This window comes from Physeter macrocephalus, chromosome 2 (assembly GCF_002837175.3).
Source record: "Physeter macrocephalus isolate SW-GA chromosome 2, ASM283717v5, whole genome shotgun sequence".
Lineage (NCBI taxonomy): Eukaryota > Metazoa > Chordata > Mammalia > Artiodactyla > Physeteridae > Physeter > Physeter macrocephalus.
In genome coordinates this window covers 14,955,051-14,975,848 of record NC_041215.1, presented here as the reverse complement: position 1 = coordinate 14,975,848, position 20,798 = coordinate 14,955,051, and the positions used below count along the sequence as shown (strand labels likewise).

The 20,798-nt window shown below is 52.0% G+C and overlaps 1 protein-coding gene across 4 annotated transcripts in view; it reads left to right on the top strand.

The window, feature by feature from the left end:
- The window catches only part of UNC13A (unc-13 homolog A), a 65,905-nt gene that overhangs the window by 38,168 nt on the left and 6,939 nt on the right, over positions 1 to 20,798 (top strand). The window contains exons 17-41 of one of the 4 annotated variants that reach the window (XM_007116895.1): positions 189 to 416; positions 1,338 to 1,479; positions 1,783 to 1,952; positions 2,436 to 2,551; positions 3,859 to 4,022; positions 4,393 to 4,543; positions 4,856 to 4,924; positions 5,245 to 5,334; positions 5,561 to 5,695; positions 7,265 to 7,398; positions 8,511 to 8,596; positions 8,792 to 8,918; positions 9,577 to 9,673; positions 10,053 to 10,196; positions 11,070 to 11,153; positions 11,732 to 11,809; positions 12,065 to 12,153; positions 12,595 to 12,747; positions 13,742 to 13,865; positions 14,849 to 14,854; positions 16,466 to 16,504; positions 17,644 to 17,673; positions 19,066 to 19,122; positions 19,504 to 19,584; positions 20,474 to 20,621. In XM_007116895.1, coding sequence (XP_007116957.1) covers positions 189 to 416; positions 1,338 to 1,479; positions 1,783 to 1,952; positions 2,436 to 2,551; positions 3,859 to 4,022; positions 4,393 to 4,543; positions 4,856 to 4,924; positions 5,245 to 5,334; positions 5,561 to 5,695; positions 7,265 to 7,398; positions 8,511 to 8,596; positions 8,792 to 8,918; positions 9,577 to 9,673; positions 10,053 to 10,196; positions 11,070 to 11,153; positions 11,732 to 11,809; positions 12,065 to 12,153; positions 12,595 to 12,747; positions 13,742 to 13,865; positions 14,849 to 14,854; positions 16,466 to 16,504; positions 17,644 to 17,673; positions 19,066 to 19,122; positions 19,504 to 19,584; positions 20,474 to 20,621 — 2,742 coding nt within the window. The remainder of the gene's footprint in view (positions 1 to 188; positions 417 to 1,337; positions 1,480 to 1,782; positions 1,953 to 2,435; positions 2,552 to 3,858; positions 4,023 to 4,392; positions 4,544 to 4,855; positions 4,925 to 5,244; positions 5,335 to 5,560; positions 5,696 to 7,264; positions 7,399 to 8,510; positions 8,597 to 8,791; positions 8,919 to 9,576; positions 9,674 to 10,052; positions 10,197 to 11,069; positions 11,154 to 11,731; positions 11,810 to 12,064; positions 12,154 to 12,594; positions 12,748 to 13,741; positions 13,866 to 14,848; positions 14,855 to 16,465; positions 16,505 to 17,643; positions 17,674 to 19,065; positions 19,123 to 19,503; positions 19,585 to 20,473; positions 20,622 to 20,798) is intronic. The other 3 variants (XM_055080612.1, XM_055080611.1, XM_055080617.1) reach the window with 3 other exon arrangements.

Sequence of the window (20,798 nt, the reverse complement as noted above, 5' to 3'; positions counted from 1 at the left end):
GGGGAAAGGCCTGGTTGGGGGAGGATTCCGAGAGCAGGTAGGAGCTCTGGCAGCTCCAGCTTTGGGGGGATGATTCACCTGAACCCCGTGTCCGTGACAGCAGATGAGGAAGCCCTGGAGTGGGAATCAGGGTTCTCGCTCCTGGGAGGGAGTGCTCTGTGTACAGTGACGGCTGTCTTTGTGCGCAGGGGCGGCGGAAAAGAGCTCCAAGCACGGGGCGGAGGACCGGACGCAGAACATCATCATGGTGCTCAAGGACCGCATGAAGATCCGGGAGCGCAACAAGCCCGAGATCTTCGAGCTCATCCAGGAGATCTTCGCGGTGACCAAGACCGCGCACACGCAGCAGATGAAGGCCGTCAAGCAGAGCGTGCTGGATGGAACGTCCAAGTGGTCGGCCAAGATCAGCATCACCGGTGAGGCCGCGGGGGGGAGGGGGAGGGACGGCCACGGGGGTCCCTTCTTCTCGGCCCCCTGTGCTCCCTCCCACGCCCCTTCCTTCCCTTTGCTGCACGTATTTGAGCGTCCCCGTGACTTTCTCATGTCGGTGTATGTGCGTTTGTGCCCACAGCCTGGGCATATATGCCTCCAAACGTGTTTGCATGAAACTATCTGGGTGCATCTCGCTCGGTAGCTCCCAGAACCAGACCTCAAGAAGAGGAGTTGCGGGCACACAGTTTATCTGGGAAGTGAACCCAGGAAGCCCCCAGGGGTATTGGGAAGTGAGACCAGGAGGGAATAAGCCCTACCCAGGGTGCCACCGAGCAGGCGAAGCAGTGGACACCTAGGACCACTGGGGGACATTATTGACCTCCCAGGGCTGAGAGGTCCTTCCCAGGGGTGGGGGCCTTGTGGCGTTTATCCATTCCTCATCGTCATTCGGATTTCCCTGAAAACAGACTCCAAGATGAGGATTTCAGGGCAGATGGGTATCCAGGAGGTGGTCCCAGGGAGTACCAGTGGGAGGTGGAGGCATGAGTTTGAGAGCCGGGAGGTAAAGAGCCCTGCGGAGGATGCCAATGAGTAGGTCATACTGTGGGCAACTGGGGGCTCAATCCTGCTGGGGACCTTAGGGGGACATTGTAGAGCGCACACCCGAGTGTCCCACCCCAGGGGTGACCCTGGGGCACCTTCATATTCTTCACTGTGTGAGGGTTCCCTGGATGTTAACTCTAGCAAGCCGAGCATGCCCAGTGGGTGTGTCCATGGGCTCTTGTGGCCAGAACAAAGCCCTCAGTCCTTGTCACAGGCGTTCCCTGTGGAGCCTGTGACAGTGTCTGTTCTTGGCATCCTTGCTCCTTGAGCCCACATTTATATTTGTTTTGTGTGTCTTCCAGTGGTCTGTGCCCAGGGCTTGCAGGCAAAGGACAAGACAGGATCCAGTGACCCCTACGTCACCGTCCAGGTCGGGAAGACCAAGAAACGGACAAAAACCATCTATGGAAACCTGAACCCCGTGTGGGAGGAGAACTTCCACTTGTAAGTGTCTGGCTGGGCCCCCAGCCCCCTATATGGAGCTCCCTGTTGGAGCTGCTGAAGGGTGGGCTTCAAGACACCTGCTCTGGGACTTCCCTGGTGGTCCAGTGGTTAAGACTCTGTGCTCCCAATGCAGGGGGCCCGGGTTCCATCCCTGGTCAGGGAACTAGATCCCTCGTGTGACAACTAAAGATCCCGCACGCAGCAAAGAAGATCCTGCGTGCCGCAACCCTGCACAGACCAAAAAAAAAAAAAAAAAAAAAAAAAAAAAAGCGCCCTGCCCCAACCTCCTCTTCCCGCCTGCAGTGAATGTCATAACTCCTCGGACCGAATCAAGGTGCGTGTCTGGGATGAGGACGATGACATCAAATCTCGCGTGAAGCAGCGGTTCAAGAGGGAATCCGATGACTTCCTGGGGCAGACGATCATCGAGGTGCGGACACTCAGTGGCGAGATGGACGTGTGGTACAACCTGGGTGAGCAAGGGTGGGGTTCTGCAAGGGAGAGGGGAGGGGGTCCGGGGGAGCCAACCAAAGTGGGGAGCCCAGCTGGAGGGGAGAGACAGTGTCAGCAGGAGTTAATCTAGGAGCCCAGTCTAACAGAGGAGGCAGAGTCTGTGAGCCCAGTCTGATGGGGGCAGGAAGCACCAGGCTGAGGCGGTGAGCAGAACCCAGGGCTCTCTTATTTCGGTGTGGGAGAGTGAGGGAGGGACAGACTCTCCAGATCTCATTGTGATGGGGAAGGCAGGAAGCAAGACCTGAGGATCCTAGTGAGAAGGGAGAGACAGGGCCTAAGAATTCTAGTCTAATGGGGGAGACACAAGTCTAGGAAGCCAATCTGAGGAGAAACACTTAGGCCTCAATTCAGGGAGTCTGACAGGGCTGCAGTTACGCATATGTTAAAATAGTCCAGGGCTATATTGGGAAGTTCTGACACTGCCATCCCTTTCCGCCCTGCAGACAAGCGGACTGACAAATCTGCTGTGTCGGGTGCCATCCGGCTGCACATCAGTGTGGAGATCAAAGGCGAGGAGAAGGTGGCCCCCTACCATGTCCAGTATACCTGTTTGCATGAGGTGAGGCCCACTGCTCCACCCTGCATTTGAAGTTCACCTTGGTCTCCCACGTTACCTCCACTCACCATTCCTGCCTGCCCTAGCTCCTCCTTCCTCTTTCTGACCACACCATTCACACTCCCCTGGGCCTCTGAGACTGTCCCCTATGCCATTCTCTGTGCTCAGAAAACTCCTCCCCGTCAATCAAGGTCCAGCTTCAGGACCCCTTCCTCTGGAAGCCCTCCGTGGCCTCCAGGCAGATTCTCACTACAGAGATCCAGGTCTTCCAACTGTCCCAGCCCTGAACACTCAGGGCTAGGTTTTTGTGTGCCTGGGTTTGTCTCTTCCAGCTGCCTAGGGGTTCCTGGAGAGAACTCAGTATGTTGAATGAATAAATGATTGGATGAATGAGTATTGAGTGAATAAAAGAATGGGTGGAAAGATGAAAGGATGGGTGGATGGATGTGTGCCTGATCTATTGGAAGTATAGATGAGTTGGATGTGTGAATTGGGGGTAGTTGGATAGATGGATGGATGAATAGATGGATGGACAGATAGATGAAGGATGGAAGGATGGATGGATGGATACATTGATGGGTGGATAGATCGGTGATGGATGGATGGTTGAATGGGTTGATAAGTTAGATGGACAGATTAAGCTGTGGGTAGTAGACGGGATAGATGGGCGTGTGGTTGAATTACTAGACAGAAGGATGAGTGGATAGGTGAATTTGGGGGTAGTTGGTATGGTGGGTAGGTAGGTTGGTGGATAGATGGATGGATGGAACAAGGGTGGGTGGATGGATGTATGGTTGAACCATCCACAGATGTATGGATGGGAGAATTTTGGAGTAGTTGGATAGGTGCATGGATGAGTAGATGCATGGACAGATGGATGATGGATGGGTGGATTGATGGTTAGAAGGATGAATTATTGTATGGACAGGTGAAGTTGTGGGCAAATGTATGGGATGGATGGATGTGTGGTTGAATTACTGAAAGAATGGATAAAGTGAACAGGTGGATTTTGGGGTAGTTGGATTGATGGGTAAGGGAGTAGATGGTTAGAGGGATGGGTGCATAGATGGGTGAACGGACAGATGGACGGATGGATGGGCGTGTAGTTGAAGTATTGGAAGGATGGTTGAGGGACAGCTGAAACTTGGGGTAGTTGGATGGATAGACGGGTGGTGGACGGCTGAAAGGGTAGATGAATGAATTAATGAATAAACAGATAGATGGATGATGTAAGCTGCCCTATACTTGGGATCTCTGACCCCCGGTGTCCCTTTGCACTCTCTATGACACCTTCTCCCTTGTGGTGGCAGAACCTGTTCCACTTCGTGACAGACGTGCAGAACAACGGGGTTGTGAAGATCCCAGATGCCAAAGGTGATGACGCCTGGAAGGTTTACTACGATGAGACAGCCCAGGAGATTGTGGACGAGTTTGCCATGCGCTATGGCGTCGAATCCATCTACCAAGCCATGACGTAAGGCTGCAGGCTGTGGTGGACATGAGGACGAGGTGCAGGAAACTGGGGGGAGGGGTGGTTACCAAGTGGACACTGGCAAATCTGGGGTGGAAGGGATTCTTGGGAGGAGGAGCCAGAGAGGAAGTGAGTGTGGTGGGGGTTATGTAATTTCCCTGGAGGTTAGACAAGTGCCATTGCTGGGGGCTAGAGTGACAAGGATGAGAGCTGGAGATAAGAGGCAGAGGTAAGGCAATTCAGAGTGGAGACAAACTCAGAGGACAGAACCAAGCAGAGGAAAAGGGGACAGTTTGGGGGGTTGTGAGGGCTGTCTCAGAGGCACTCTGGGGGCTGGACACCAGACCCAGTGCTTCCCATTCCCTCCTACCAGCCACTTTGCCTGCCTCTCCTCCAAGTACATGTGTCCCGGGGTGCCTGCCGTCATGAGCACCCTGCTTGCCAACATCAACGCCTATTACGCGCACACCACCGCCTCCACCAACGTGTCTGCCTCTGACCGCTTCGCAGCCTCCAACTTTGGGGTCAGTCCCAGGGGCAGGGGCCTGGAGATGAGGGAGAGCTTGACCCTGTGCTGGTCGCATCTCGTGTGATTTCCAGATCCGCAATCTGGACCTGACTTGCTGTATGACTTTGCACCAGTCACTTCCCCTCTCTGAGCCTCATTTTACCCCTCTGTTGAATGAATGTTATGAGGGGTCAGTTCAAAACAGCGGATGGGGTACACATAACGTATAGCAACCACTTAGCCAATGTGGCAGCCACCTTTAGCTGCTACACTTGATCCCCAAGTCCCTGCTTTCATCCAACCTTCTCCTCCTCCTCTGCCTCCTCAGAAAGAACGCTTTGTGAAGCTCCTGGACCAGCTGCATAACTCCTTGCGGATTGATCTCTCCATGTATCGGGTGAGAAGAGCATGCATGATGATTTGCTCACCCCATGCATGTGTGTGCCTGGAGGGGACAGCTGCCAGCAGGCATGCACATGGGAGGACCCATCTTAACATGTAGAATGTGTTCCTCTGACACATGTACACATATGTGGGCAGCACCTGCCCCAAAAGTGTGGTGCATCCAAGCAGACACCCCCAGTTACTTCAAGGTATTCTCAATGACCCCTAACACACCTCCTGAAACTTGGAGGCTCTTGTGTCTCCCCTAAAACGCTGTCTCCCATCATCCCCCGGCCTTCTTCCATAACCCCACCTCTCTTCTCCCTTCCATAGAATAACTTCCCAGCCAGCAGCCCAGAGAGACTCCAGGACCTCAAATCCACGGTGGATCTTCTCACCAGCATCACCTTCTTTCGGATGAAGGTTGGTAAGGGGACCCAGTTCCATTAGCTCTCCAAGGAGGATACTCCAGGACTGTTAGCTCCTAAACGAGTAAAATTTCTCCTGGAAAGCAGTGCCCTTTCTCAGTGACCCTCTGCTTTCACATTGCTACAGCATTTCCTTAAAACCAGCTCCACTTGTAGCCACTTCCTGTGTACCTCCTGTCCCAACTGTGTATACCCATGCCCATCTCACTTCCTCCTGCCAGGTGCAAGAACTGCAGAGCCCACCCCGAGCCAGCCAGGTGGTGAAGGACTGTGTGAAAGCCTGCCTCAACTCCACTTATGAATACATCTTCAACAATTGTCACGAACTCTACAGTCGAGAGTACCAGACTGACCCGGTGAGGACCCCAGATGAGGCAGAAGGGACTAGGGGACTCCAATCAGACCCTGGTCCAAGTCCCAGATCTGCCCCTTCCCAAGTGATTTAACCATTCTGGGCCTCAGTATTTTCCCCTGTAAAATGGGGTCATAAACCCACATCTCAGGATTAAGGAGAAGATTCAATGAGATACAAGCTTCAGATGAAACATAGTTAAGTGCTTAGCACCTGGGACACAGTAGGAGCTCAATAAATCTGGTTTTAGTTAAACTTAGTTGAGTCCGGCATAATACAATGTGCCTAGAATAGAGTCCCAGTTCAATAAATATTGAGTTGAATTGAATTTCTTCAGTTCAGTCTTGAACTCAATTTATTTGAGATCTTTCAACCCGTTGTTTACACATATAATGCCCCAGGATTGTCAGTAAGGTTTCCAGGAGCTTATACTCTATTAGGAGGGAAAAATGTATAAATTGGGAATTTACAACCCGGGCTGATTAGTACTGGGATGGAGGAATTGCAAGAGGCTGTGGGAGCTGAGCCCCTTCCTCGGCTTGGGCTTCAGATAGGAGATAACACATAAGCTGAATTCAGTTCAATTTTATTTCATTCTGTTCATTTACATTCAGTTGAGTTGAAATCAAGTTGCTCTTAACTGAACTGGGTTGAGATGAAGTAGATTAAACTGGGCTGGGTTTAGTTCAACTATGATCAGTTTAGATCTGTTTATTTCTGTTTGCTTGACTTAAGTTAGACTTGCTCTAGGCTAATTAGTGAGCGTCACTGAGTTGGACTGAGTTGATTTAACTGAGTAAAAATGTATTCATCTCCATTCAGTTTACTTGAATTGAAATTGTTCTTGACTGGGGTGAGTTGGCTTGAGTTAGGATGAGCTATAGGTTGTTGGATTAGGTACCCTTGAGTTCAACTGAGTTTGGTTGAGTTGGACTTATTTCAGTTGAGTTTAACTACTTTCCTTTCCATTGATTACCTAAAGCTGGATTGAGGTGGTCTGAGTATGTTAGGTTGAGATAAGTAGGTGGAGTTGGATTGGGTTGACTTGGGTTGAGTTGAATTAGATTACACTGGCTTGGGTTGAGTTCAAGGTGATTTATTTCCGTTATTTGGATTTAGATTGATCTTGATCTTGAACAAGTTGATTAGGTTCAATCCAATTGGGTTCATTTGAGTTTAATTCAATCCAGTTAAGTTTAATTCCACTAATTCAGTGTAAATGGCCCAGTTCCACTGAATTAACTCTGAAAACTGCCATCTGTTAAGCTAAGTGGTCCTGATTTGCATTCATTTCAGTTCTGTTTGGTTTAGCGGGCCTGAGTTTGTTCAACTAAATTCAGTTCCATTCAGTTTTATGAGTTGAGCCTAATTAAGCTTCCTTGAGCTGTGTGGACATGAGCTCTGTCGGGGCCAGTTTATGTGAGTTTAGTTCCTTTTCCTGCAGACCTCACACCTGAAACTTACATGTGTTAATAGGGCCCTTCCTCGCTAACCTCCTGGCCCTCAATAATGGAATGTCTGAGCTCCCCACCCCTGTATCCTTTGTGGCCAACATCCCCACTGTTCTTTCCAGGCCAAGAAGGGGGAAGTTCCCCCAGAGGAACAGGGCCCCAGCATCAAGAACCTCGACTTCTGGTCCAAGCTGATCACTCTCATAGTGTCCATCATTGAGGAAGACAAGAATTCCTACACTCCCTGCCTCAACCAGTGAGTTCTGTGTCTGTGCAGTTAATTATCTGGAGGTCGTCATGAATGTGTGTCACAGTTTTGTGTCTTGTGTGTAAAGGCAATCGTATCTAATTACATATGAAATGTTGTATCTGTGGGGGCAGTTGTGGGTGTGGTTGTGCATGGATGAAATATGGCATAATTTGCAAACAAACAAAATTGTGTGCATGTACACAATCACTGGTCTAATCAGACTTGTATTTTGTATGTGTTGATTTGTGTAACTGCACACATATGCATGTAATTTTATATGTGTCTCTAGGTTCATAAATAACAATAGATCGTGTTGTTCAAGTATTTACTATGTTAGATTACTAAATGTTTTGCATGTACATCACACTATCTCTTACATGTGTGTATATAATTTTGTGTATAGTTGTGGTTTATGGATTTAATTGTTATTTGTGTACAATTGCGGAAGGTACTTTAATGTGCAATGTGTTGCGTATTGTGTAATTATGTGTGAATGTGTGCACAGTTTTGGTTTGTGGCTTTACACGTCTGTAGAATTTTCGCCTGTGTTAGCTGAAGGAGCTATTGTGTTTTACTGCTCCCTGAGGTGAGCGCTAGAAAGGCTCCTGTCTCTGGGGTGCCAACATCTCTTGGTTACTTAGATATTGTGTTAAGATGAGAGATTTTGGATGGATGGACCAAATGATGGACGGATGGATGAATGGATGGACAGATGAATAGAGATGTATGGCTGAATAGATGGATGGATGGATGGACAGGTGGATGAATGGATGGATGGATGGATAGATCGGTGGAAGGATGGCTGGGTGGATAAAGGAATGAATGCAGGGATGGATGGAGAGATGGACAGATGGGTGAATGGACAGATGGGTGGGTGAATGGATAGGTAGATAGATGGATGAATGGGTCAATGAGTGAATGGAGGGATGGGTAGGTGGAGTCTCAGAGAGAAGCAGGGCCCCAGTGCAGAGTCACTCAGCAAGTCAGTAGCTATGAATGAACTTGAATCCAGATCCCTTGCCTGTCCCGCACTACCCTCTGGGGCTGGGAAGGCCAAACCATCCTGTGCCATCTGGCTTCTGTCTGCCAAGGTTTCATACTTTCATGGCCTTCACCAGGTTTCCCCAGGAATTGAACGTGGGTAAAATCAGCGCTGAAGTGATGTGGAATCTGTTTGCCCAGGATATGAAGTATGCAATGGAGGGTGAGTCCTCCCACCCCTGTATCTCTCAGCCTGGCTACAGCAGGTAGCTGTGCCTCAGTGTCCCCTCTAAGGCTGTGAGTACCCTGGACCCTCATACCTGAGGTCAGACATCAGTGATGGCCAGAGTGGGCACACTACCGAGACAGAGAGTGGCAGACCCTCCCGGCTAAGCTGCCCCCTTGCTTCCCCCACCAGAGCACGATAAGCATCGCCTATGCAAGAGCGCTGATTACATGAACCTCCACTTCAAGGTCAAATGGCTCTACAATGAGTATGTGGCAGAGCTTCCTGCCTTTAAGGACCGAGTGCCTGAGTATCCTGCGTAAGTCCTGTGCCCTGAACCCAAGCCAGAACTGTAGAGCTGACAGCTAGACTGAGGTCCAGGGTGGGAGGGTTGACCTCCTCAGAGTTCCCTGGGCATCAGGGGCACAGGTGGGGTACAAACCCAGTGTTCTCCATTCTCAGTCATTGGACTATGGACAATTAATGATCACAAGTATCAGGAACCAGGCTGAGCAGTCCCACTTGTCTTTTCTCATTTAATCCTTTCACCAATTCTACGAGATGGGAGTGTTGTCATTCCCACTTTGTGCATCAGGAAATAGAGGATAAAATGCTGAAGGATTTGCCCAAGGTGAGGTCTAATTAGTGACGGAGCCGGGATTCGAACTCAGGATGTCTGACTCTTGGGCTTTGTTGGAGAATGGGATGATGGTCACCATTTACCAAGGACCTACTGTGTGCTGTATCAGGATCTCAGAGAATAAACCCACTTGCCCAGGGGCAGTTTATCAACCAGGATTTCCACATGTCTGGGCCTTGCTCTGACAATAGTCCCATCCTTCATTTCAAGGATGAAGCAGCCAAGGCCTCGTGCAGGAGGGGAGCTGGGGAGTGGCCATCCAGGCCATAGCGTGAGTTTGAGCAGAGGGTTAGGGGGAAAAGAGACGGCAGGGCCCCATCCCGTCTCTCCGTTCCAGGTGGTTTGAGCCCTTCGTCATCCAGTGGCTGGACGAGAATGAGGAAGTGTCCCGGGATTTCTTGCATGGAGCCCTGGAGCGAGACAAGAAGGACGGGGTAAGAAGGCTGATCCACCACCAAGGCCCCAGTCTGCTCACAGTGGGCTCACTACTTCTGGGGTCCATTGGGATCCAATTTGGGGGCAGAAAATGCCCTTGGGATGAGGCCAGTCTCTGAAAGATGCCAGCCATGTTTACCTTGTTCACAGTGTTCATGGTCTTTTGTTCATCCAGCAAATGAATGACGGTTTATCAAGCCCGACCCCTCCCCGCTGTGTACACCTCTAAGTCTTGGCTCTAAGTTCACCTTGCACACTGTCCATCTCATTATCATGCCAGGGCATTCTGGCTCTCTCTGTGGAGAGCAAGAGGGTTGGGCTCTGGGAAGCGTCTGGCTCTGACCTCTCTCCTCCCTCCTGTCCTCCCTCCCAATGCAGTTCCAACAGACTTCAGAGCATGCCCTGTTCTCTTGCTCCGTGGTGGATGTCTTCTCCCAGCTCAATCAGAGCTTTGAGATCATCAAGAAACTTGAGTGTCCTGACCCCCAGATCGTGGGGCACTACATGAGGCGCTTTGCCAAGGTTCGGGAGTGTGGATGGGGTCCAGGTGGGGGATGGAATAGGGTCAAAGTTGGGGTTGGAGTTGAGGTCAGAGTCAGGGTTGATACTGAGGTTGGGACTGAGGTCAAGGTTGGGGTTGGTGCCATCACTGGTATTAAGGTAGGGGTTGAGGTCAGTGTTGGAGTTGGTCATGCCATAGTGATTGGAACGGTGGTTGAAGTTTGAGGTTGGGATTTGAGGTTGAGGTTTGGGTTGAGGATAGGGCTGGTGATATCATTGGGACTGGAGTTTAAGTTGGGATTGGGGTTTGGGCTGAGGTTGAGTTTGAGGTTGGGATTGAGGTCAGGGTTGTGGTTAAAGCTGGAGCTGAATTTGGAGCTGGGGTCAGGCTTAGAGATGGGGTTGAGGTTGGGGTTAGTTTTAGGGTTACTCTTAGGACTGAGATTCAATTGGGCATTGAGATTGGAGTGAATGTTAGGATTTATGGAGAATGTGGGTGGGTGTTGGGGTGAGTTTGAAGGTTGGGACCATTGGCCTGGGGTTGAGGTTCAGATGGATTGACTTTAACCTGGGGTGAAGTTGAGGATTGCAGATAGGAATTGGGATTCCATTTGGGACTGAGTTATGCTTGTGTTTGGGGCTGGGTTAATGTGATTGTTGGTTGCTCTTGAACCCAGCTGAAGAAGGAGCTGGGTCTATGTGAAATAATCATCTTCATCTGGTGGTGTCTCCCTTTGGCCGTGATGGTCCTCCTGGGTGGAGAATTCACCCAGCCCAGTGGTCCATGTTAGGTGCTAGTAGGAGTTCAGGTTCATCGCTGATCTCACTAGTGGCTCTTGATGGGCCCATCCAAGCCCAGCCCCTTATCTCACCCACCCTCTGTGTCCCCCCCAGACCATCAGTAATGTGCTCCTCCAGTATGCAGACATCATCTCCAAGGACTTCGCCTCCTACTGCTCCAAGGAGAAGGAGAAAGTGGTGACCTGCGGGGATCCCTGTCCTGTTTCCCCCTAACCCCATTCCATACCCCCAGAGGTCCATCCTTCCCTGGGCTCTGATACCTGTGTCTGCATGCGTGTCCAACTGTGTGTGTCTTTGTGTCGGACTACGTGAGTCTGGGGGTATCTGGAGGCAAGGGGATGTGCCTTCATGTCAGTGTCTGGTTGTTGTGAATGAAGCCTTCAGGGTGTATGCTGCGGGGTGTAAGTTCAAAACTTTGACCTTACAAAGTTTTGAGCCCATGTAGAAGAATACTGGTATGTGACAAGAACTCCCCTTCCTGCTACTCCCAGAGGTCCAGCCCCTCTCCTGGACCCACCTGGTTCAGCCCACCCCGGGGGAGTCCTCCTTCACCCTGTTGGTGCCCAGAGGCACCCCCCCAACACTCCCAGAAATATGATCCCAAATGCTGTCTTCCATTCTCAGATGACCCTATGGGACCCCAGCTTCCTCCAGACCCAGACCCTGTAACCATCTGAGGTCCCTGGCAGTGTGGGGGAGGGGAGGCTCTGGGAAGAGGTCCTGAGCACTGACTCCCTGTCTGTTCCCATCCCCAGCCCTGCATCCTCATGAACAACACTCAGCAGCTGCGAGTTCAGCTAGAGAAGATGTTCGAAGCCATGGGAGGAAAGGAGGTGAGGCAGGGCCCCCGTGGGGTCATCATCATCCCCGTGTCCCTGCAGGCCCCAGAGCTTGTACCTGATGAATTCCACTTCAGCTACTCCGTCAAACCCAAACAAGCGGCTTGAGTGTCTGGGCCTCAGTTTCCTCTCCAGCCCCTTGGTATCCCTTTCCCTGGATTGGATCCCTTTCCCTGGGTTGGATGGGAAAATGCCCCATCCATGTGGATGCCCTACAAACCTGACCTGATGTCCCTTCTCCCTCCTCAGCTGGATGCTGAGGCCAGTGACATCTTGAAGGAGCTACAGGTGAAACTCAACAACGTCTTGGATGAGCTCAGCCGGGTGTTTGCTAACAGGTGGGGGCATCTCCAGGGCTGGGAGCAGAAGGGAGGGGACAGCTCTCAGACCTCTGAGCCTGTGGCATCTGGAGACTCAGCAGATGTAGTGGTGAAGATCTCAGGCTAGGAGTTAGATGAAGTTGAGTTCAATGCAGGCTTCACTGCTTACTAGCTGTGTGGCCTTGGGTGAGTTGCTTAACCTCTCTGAATCTTAGTTTACCCATCTGTAAAGTGGGGATGATGATAACAATAGTACCTGAGTAGGACTGTGTGATGAAATAAACAACAGAGGTAAACATCTTAGTCTGATGTCCATTTCTGCTATTAAATCCCACCCTGGCTGTTATATGCCATGGCTCCCCGATGCTGGTGATAAAAGGTCCACAGATCAGCCTCATCCTGCCTTCCTTCCAGAGGCCAGGAGAGTCTGATCTGAGCTCCTCCTCTCTGTGTTCCCAGCTTCCAGCCACACATTGAAGACTGTGTCAAGCAAATGGGTGACATCCTTAGCCAGGTGAAAGGCACAGGTAATGTGCCAGCCAGTGCCTGCAGCAGCGTGGCCCAGGATGCCGACAATGTACTGCAACCCATCATGGACCTGCTGGACAGCAAGTGAGCCAGGCTAGGTGGACTGAGTCCACCAGGGAGGGCTCCTGGGTCGGGCCTCAGAAACCTGGGGGCTGGCCTGGAAAGGACACTCAGGGCATGTTTGCTGGGTGGTGGTTGAATGGTTTGGACGGGTGGGTGAGTGGAGGCATGAAGGGATGGAAAAATGGGTGGGTTAATGATTGGAAGGATTGGTGGGTAAGTATTTGTATGGATGAATGGATGGTAAATGACATGAGGGATGGGTGAGCAGATGGATGTGTAGATTAAAAGATAAATGCCTAGAAACCTAGATGGAGGGTATATGGGTAAAAGGATGGTTGGATAGATGATGGATGGATGGAGAGTTGGGTAAATATTTGGATGGATGAATAACTGTTTGGAGGATGGGTGGATGGATGTCTGGGTGGGAGGATGGAAGAAAGGAAAGAAGGAAGGTAGGGAAAAGTGACGGAGGAAGAATTAAAGAAGGTTGTGGGAAGGATGGTTTGGTGGATGGGTGGCTCAGTTGTTGGAAGGATCATGGTGGATTGCCCTCTCTCAATCCCATACAGTCAATCATGGGGTCTTTGTTGCTTTCCCTCTCATTCCCTTCCTCTCCCTTCTGAGCATGGCCTCAGCCCCCTCATAGTCCCTGGTCTCCAACCTTCCTATTCCAGATCATCCCCCACTACGTTCTTGCAAACAGGAAAGTCTGGCTGTGTCTCTTCTCTCTTAAACACTCTCCCCACTGCTCTCATGCTAAGGCCCAGGTCTTCCTCCTAGACTTTGAGGCCCCTTCCAAGTCTAGCCCCTGCTCACCTGTCCAGCCTCCTTTCACTCTTCTCCCCATGCGTCATGCATCATAGCCCCATCAGACCACCCAGGGGTCCCTGTACAGGCTCTGTGCCCTCTTGCGTGTCCATGGAATGCCTTCCCACCTTGCCCATGTATTGAGGGGAAGGGGCTGCTCAGGTTAGGTCCATCTGGGCGCTCTCTCAGCCCTGTCCCTTGCCCCCAGCCTGACTCTCTTTGCCAAAATCTGTGAGAAGACGGTGCTGAAGCGGGTGCTGAAGGAGTTATGGAAGCTGGTCATGAACACCATGGAGAAGACCATCGTCCTGCCACCCCTCACTGACCAGACGGTGAGGCCCACAGGGGGCCAGAGGGGACACCTGGGCTTCCTCCTCTTTGGGAGCCCAGAGAGCTTGGCATCAAAGGCATTGGGGGCTTAGAGGTCATCCAGGCACAAGGGCCATCTGAGGGTATAGAAGCCACTGGAGGTCATTGGGGCCATTCAAAAATCAGAGAGGTCACACATGGGTCAAAAGTCATCAAAGCATCAAAGAGGTCATTCAGGGGTCATTTAAAGGTCAAGTAAAGAGATGTCTAGGGGACACAGGGGTCACATGTGTGTCAAGAGATTATTCAGAGGTCAGAGATCACCCAGAAAACAGAGAGTTCAGCTTGGGGATCAAGGCCATCCATGGGTTACAGAGGTTATAGGGACCAGTGGGTTCATCAGGGGGCTTTGGAGGTCAATCAAGAGACAAGGAGAGGAGATACCCAGATTTCAAAGATCAGAGACCAATACAACAGAGAGCTCCAGGAGGTCAACGAGAGGTTATGGAGAGCACCCAAGTTCGTAGAGGTCAAGCAGAGGTCAGTGGTCATCCAGAGACCAGGACCGTCCCTCTGGGACTCTTCTGGGAACAGCCCAGAGATGGCGATCTGCAGGGTTGGTGGGAGGAGGGGGGCGGGGGGGGGGGGCGACATCTTCAGAGGTGTGTGGCTGGGCGTGGGTTCCAGGGGGGAGGTGTCGGTGGCCTGAGGACAGTGATGGCACTCGGTTGATGGCACAACACATAATGGGAGGACATTCCTGGGTGGATGAGGGAGGCTTGGGGGAGGTGGGGGGGCGGGGGCCCGCCTAGAGGCAATGATGGTGGGGGAGGCTCCGGACCTCCCGCTGCCTGCCCGCCTCCTCTGGACTGCTGGGCTGGGCTGGGGCACGGAGTCCGGGGGTCCGTCCTTCGGTGCCTTCTCCGCCCCTTCCCTGGCCTCCCTGGAGACTTATGGTGACTTATTCCCCCCTCCCCCACCGCCCTGCCCCCATCACGGCTGACAGATGATCGTAAGTAGAGGCCCCTCTGTCTGTCTGTCCATCCGCTCTGTGTCTGGACTCGGCCCACCGCGTGGCTGCACCCCTTGACAGATGATCGTAAGTAGAGGCCCCTCTGTCTGTCTGTCTGTCCATCCGCTCTGTGTCTGGACTCGGCCCACCGCGTGGCTGCACCCCTCCACCCAGCGCCCCCTCCTCACCCACTGGCCCCCCATCCACTGTCCCACCTCCCGCCTAGATGTGCCTGTGTCTGTCTGGGGCGGGGCATGGGGAGGGGCGGGGCCGGGAGGGAGGGAGGCCACGCCCACCCCCAATTATCAGTACGAAGGAGGGGCCTCCCGCCTCCCAAAACCTGAGCCCAGCACCTTCACATCTGCCCACATCCTTTAGTTAGAATTCGCCCTTACTCCCGTGCTCAGACACCACCAGGATATCTGGGTCCCCAAAGCTAGAAGGAAGTTCAAAGTCAATGGAGCTCCTCTGACCTCTCTTTTCAGCTCTGAACTGTTAGTAGCCACCCAAAATACAGGTCCTCACCACCCCGGTCTGTATAGCTGATCAGTGCAGACCCCACCACCAGCCCTGCTCACCCCACTTCCACCACACATACTAACACACAAGAATCCCAGACACACACCCAGGCACCCAGGTGGGGGACGATGTTGTGACTCCTTGGTGTCAGGCAGACATGGCATCAAATCTCAGCCCAGCCATTCTCTCTGTGACCTTGGGAAGTCACTTCACCTCCCAACCTCCATTTCCTTGTCTGGAAAAAGAGGTTAATTGTAGCAGCTCTCTGAGTGTTGTTGTGAGAACCAAATAGGATGATGCATTAAAGTGCTCGACTCAGTGACAGGCTGAGGCAGTGCTCACTAAATTAGAGCTAATATTATTGGTGGTGGTGGTAGTATGTAGACACATAGGAGGGCAGAGATCAGTTAAAACCACTTTAGAGTCCTCTTTTATAGGCAAGACAAGGCTGTTACAAGATTTCACCTTGTCAAAAGTTTGCTAGTGCTCATCTCACTTCTTGTGGCTGCAGTGTGGGTCTTTGGCTGTAACTACACGGTGGCAGCGTACCCAACTACAGACAATGCCTTTGTGGGTAGAGAGCTAAGGGAATTCACATTTATTGAATTCCAGACCTCATAGCTGTGGTTTCAGCTCACCTTCATGACAACCCTTTGAGTGAGAAGGATGTTATTATTCCCATTTTACAGATGAGGAAAGCTGAGGCTCAGAGAGTCACTTGCTAAAAGCCACATAGTAAATATATGCCAGAATCAGGATTCAAATTCAGGTCTGTCTGAATATGGAGCCTATTTGCTTTCCTGTTGACTCAAGAACCAAGAGCCTCATATATACAGTAAATGTAAATGGATTATGTTTTGGCAGCAACTTCTCTCTCTCTAGCTCTTTCTCTTTCCTGTCTCTCTTACTCTCTTGCCCTTTTTAAGAGTCAGTCATTAAGGCACACACACAATTCCCCCGGCAACCCTGTTACCAGCCCATCTGCAGTGCAGATGCCCTTTACTTCCTGTCCCCATGAGTACGTGTTATCACTCTGGATTCCCATCCCACACAGCTTGCTAGGTTGATCACCTTGTGACATTGTCTCTGCAGGGCAACCTCTTGAGAAAACATGGCAAGGGATTAGAAAAGGTAATGAGGGCCTCGTCTGCACTGAGGTCCCAAGCTCTGGTGTCTGGGTGTGTGTGTGTATGTGTGTGTCCATTTGCATGGGCAGAAAGGCCAGCTGGGGGTCATGGGTAGGAGGAGGGTGTCCTAACGAAGTCCCACAAAACCAGAAGTCAGAGACAAAGTGATTCCCCAGGGACATGGCTTAGAGTGTGTGTGCGTGTTTGTGTGCAAACAGCTCCTGCCCTCTCACGACAATACCCAAAGGGCTTATCCCAGCCCTGGGCTCAGCTGAAATTCTGTGGCTTCAAGAAGGGCCCAGACACTGGACAACTGCCCTGGACTGAGACATGTTTTGTTTTGTTTTGTTTATTCTAATGGGTGTTCGTTATAAGGAGATAGGAGCCGTGGAAACACGTGAACAGTTGCCCTTGCTACGCAGTCATACAGGAGCTATCATGCCTGTGTGCACACAAGTGGGGTCTCCACTTCATGAACATGGGTTGTAGGGCTTCCCAACTCACTCATCCAGCCCTTTGGGGAGCACATGCAATATGTCAGGCACCGTATACATGTATATACATCCCTGGGTGGGGGGGAGAGTGCGTGGGTTTATGTGTGTAATTGTGCACGTGCGTGCAAGTGTTTAGTAGTGCACGTGTGTATTTTAGCTTGTGAATTCTTCTGCACATGTGTGTGTCTTCGTTTGTTGATCTGGGGGTTTGTGTGTGCATAAACTTTCTGCACACCCATGGATGTGCCTGCGTGTGTGTCTGTGTGTTGAGTGAACTGGTGATACCTGTTAGTACGCTTCTTTTAGAGTCAGGCCTGCTGGGGTAAGGTCTTGGGAGCTGGGGGAGGAGAGACCCTGAGCCTTCTCTTCTTTCCCCTCCCCAAGGCACCCCATCTCGGGGCAGGCTGACTGTGGGACTGGGAACCTGTCCCCAGGTGATGGGCTGATTCTAGTCTCCTGACAGTCCAGAGTCTGGCCCCAGGTCCCCACAGAGGACAAGGGAAGGTGCCTAGCTCGGGAGGGGGTCCAGCATTAGACCCAGAACCTGGGAGGGAGCTCGTGGGCTGTGCTTTGAGGGGGCAGGGAAGTCCCACTGAGTATCCTCTCAGCAGCCACCCGAACTCTGACCTTCGCCTGATTCTCTCCACAGGGCAGGGTGAAATTGCCAAGCCACTCAGATGTAAGACCAGCCTCTCCCTGTCTGTCTGGCTCCCACCCCAACTCCTACCTACCCCCCACCCCACCCCGTACCTTCTTCCACCTCTGTGATCCATGCCATCTGGGGGTGTACCGTGACCCTGTCTGTTGGTCTCTTCTTCCTTTGTCTGTCTGGCTTGCTCGTGAGGGGTGGTGCACGGAGGGTGGCAGGTGGGGAGGAGGGTGCTGCAGGGGAAACCAAGGCCCAGGCTGGGCTCCCGAGTAACTGTGCCTTGTGACAGCCTTGGGGAATCACAGACAAGTAATAAGAGTAGCGACAGCCAGGATGCTAATAATACTACCAGTAGTGGCAGGGTGACCAGATCCCACTGGCCAGCTTGGAAAAGCATCAACGTGATTCCAAACATCCCAACTGTAAATGGCCCTCCTCCCTGTCTAGCCCTGCCTAGGACCCCCTGACCACCCCAGGACCCAGTAATTCAGGACTCATAACTTCACTGATACTCAGCTCCCCCTACAGCTGTTATCCCCTAAGCTAGTGTAGGTGCCCCTATTAGCCAGGGGAGGAAACTGAGGCCCAGAAAGGGCCAAGGGCATGCCTCAGGTCACCCAACATAGTGATGGAGGAGGCAGGACATGTAGCTTCCAGGCCACGACCCCGTCTCCCCTAACACTGCCCGTGACCTCGAGACCAAGTGATAAGAACCGTGAACACTGAACAAAGACACGATTAGTCCCAGCTAAGCTGGGATATGATTTCCCCCATCAAGATGGGAAAACTGGGGGTCAGAGAGGTTAAATGACTTGCCCAGGGCCACAGAGCAGAGCTGGGAATTGAACCCATGCCCACCTGGTTCACTGGAGCCATAACCAGGATGTCATATTGCTGATGTCTGTTTTGGGGAGGAGTGGGGGCGGGTACTGATGTGTGTGTTAAGGGGGAGGATTCTTCCTTTAAAAGGTCAGATTAACAGGCTCCCCAGATTACTGGGGAAATTCTTCTACAGAGGGAATGGGCCCATGGTGGGTAGTGGTTTTCACTCCACAGAGCCCATCCCATAGTTTTCTCAAGGCTCCATGACTTGGGGCTGGTAAGCCCCACCCATACCCGCAAACACCATCACAGCCTGCTCTCTGTTTTCTTCTCTGTCCCAAAAACCTGGGGTCATGGTGGAGATGGCAAGATGGGCAGCACCCCACGGGACTGAGATTTCTGGAGACAAGGTCACCATCTCCTTCTCAGCACTTCCTGGGGCGCTCCAGACCTCTGTCCCCAGGACACAACCATTGCCCTGCCCAGAGCCTTTGGACAAGAACCAAGATGGCGTCCAGGGCTGGGGTGTCAGTGGCGGCTTGGGCACTGGGCAGAAGGACCCCCCACCCTCACCCGGGTTATGTCTGTTGTTACCTACAGGGAACCCAGATGATCTTCAATGCAGCCAAGGAGCTGGGTCATCTATCTAAACTCAAGGTGAGGCCAGGGATGGGGGCAGGAGATTGGGGTGGGAGGCTTCTTAGGGAAGAGGTCCCAGAATAGTGGCATGCTTTGCAGGCTCAAAGGACAGAGACCCTACTCAGACTGGCTTAATCACAATGTATTTGCTCAGTGTATTGAAAAGAGGTGCAAGGTTCAGCTTCAGATACAGCTTGATCAAGAATACAAATAATTTATTTGACAAATATTTATTGAGCACCTGCTGTGTGCCAGACACATGCTAGGCACTGGGAACACAATGATGAAAAGACAGACCCACTATCCAGCTCCTCAGAGTTTAGCAAGGATGAGACCCATAGGCAAATCCCCAAGGCAGAATTTGCTCTGCCCACCTGGACACTCTCTCCATCCATCCAGGACCACATGGTACGAGAAGAAGCCAAGAGCTTGACCCCGAAGCAGTGTGCAGTTGTTGAGCTGGCCCTGGACACTGTCAAGGTGAGAGGCCACACCCCTGCCCATCCCAGATGGGGCAGGCAGAGGGTGTGGCTGGTGTGGACATGGACCTAGGCTCAAACCCACATTAATTCATTCCATTTATAAACACTCCCTGATGACCCTTCTGTGTCAGCTCTAGGCTGGCTGATGGCAGGGACTTGAGGAGCCCCAGGCTGGATGTAGACATCCCCAGCCCTGTGGGGTCAGGACAGGGTAGAAGAAAAGATGGGAGAGCCCAGGGAGGGGGCAGTAAGGGCTTTCTGGATTAGAAGGCATGTAGGAGGTGGTGGGGTTTGAGGAATGCATAGAAATTCACAAGGCAAAGCAACAGCATTCTAGGCAGGGAACCAGTCCATGCAAGAACATGGAGACATGAAAGGGGCTGTGGTCTCCATGAAATAAAAAGCGTGAAAACTACTCTGAAGGAAATGTTTTGTTGAAATGGAGAATTACAGCACAACAGGGTTGGCAACACATTAAGTTGGGGTGGTTAAGGAAAACTCCTTGAAACCTTAATCAAAGAAAGACAGGGAGCCAGCCCTGGCAAAATAGGGAGTGGGGGTGGGGCTGGGAGGGCCTTCCTGCCACTGAGCATAGTAAGTGCAAAGGCCCTGAGGCAGGTATGTTCTAGGGAAGACTTTTGGAAAGAAGGCTGGGAGGGGTGCAGGGCATGGGTGTTATTCTGAGGGTGCTGGAAGCCCACAGGCGTGTTTGGGGCAGGGGTGGAGGTGAGGGAATAGCAGGACCTGGGTGTTCTGAAGATCTGCCCTGTCATGGAGTATCACAGCAGAAGGCAGCAGAGTGGGGGAGGGGGAGTTGGGGCTGCCCAGCCTTATGCGCGGGTAGGGGGTCCTGCCAGCCTTACCTCTCTCCACCCTGTTCCCCACAGCAATACTTCCATGCGGGTGGCGTTGGCCTCAAGAAAACCTTCCTGGAGAAGAGTCCAGACCTGCAGTCCCTGCGCTATGCCCTGTCCCTCTACACGCAGGCCACCGACCTGCTCATCAAGACATTCGTGCAGACGCAGTCGGCCCAGGGTAAGGAGCCACTGGTTAACGCGATGACAATCCCCGCCCGCAGGGGCAGCCGAGCCCCTTTGACTCACCTCCTCAGTGATGTCATGGGTCCAGGACGAATTAACAGCTCTGGGGCGCACCTGAGCTCCATGGTGTCACCAGGCCAATGAGCAATCTACAGCTCGTAGAGGCGGAACC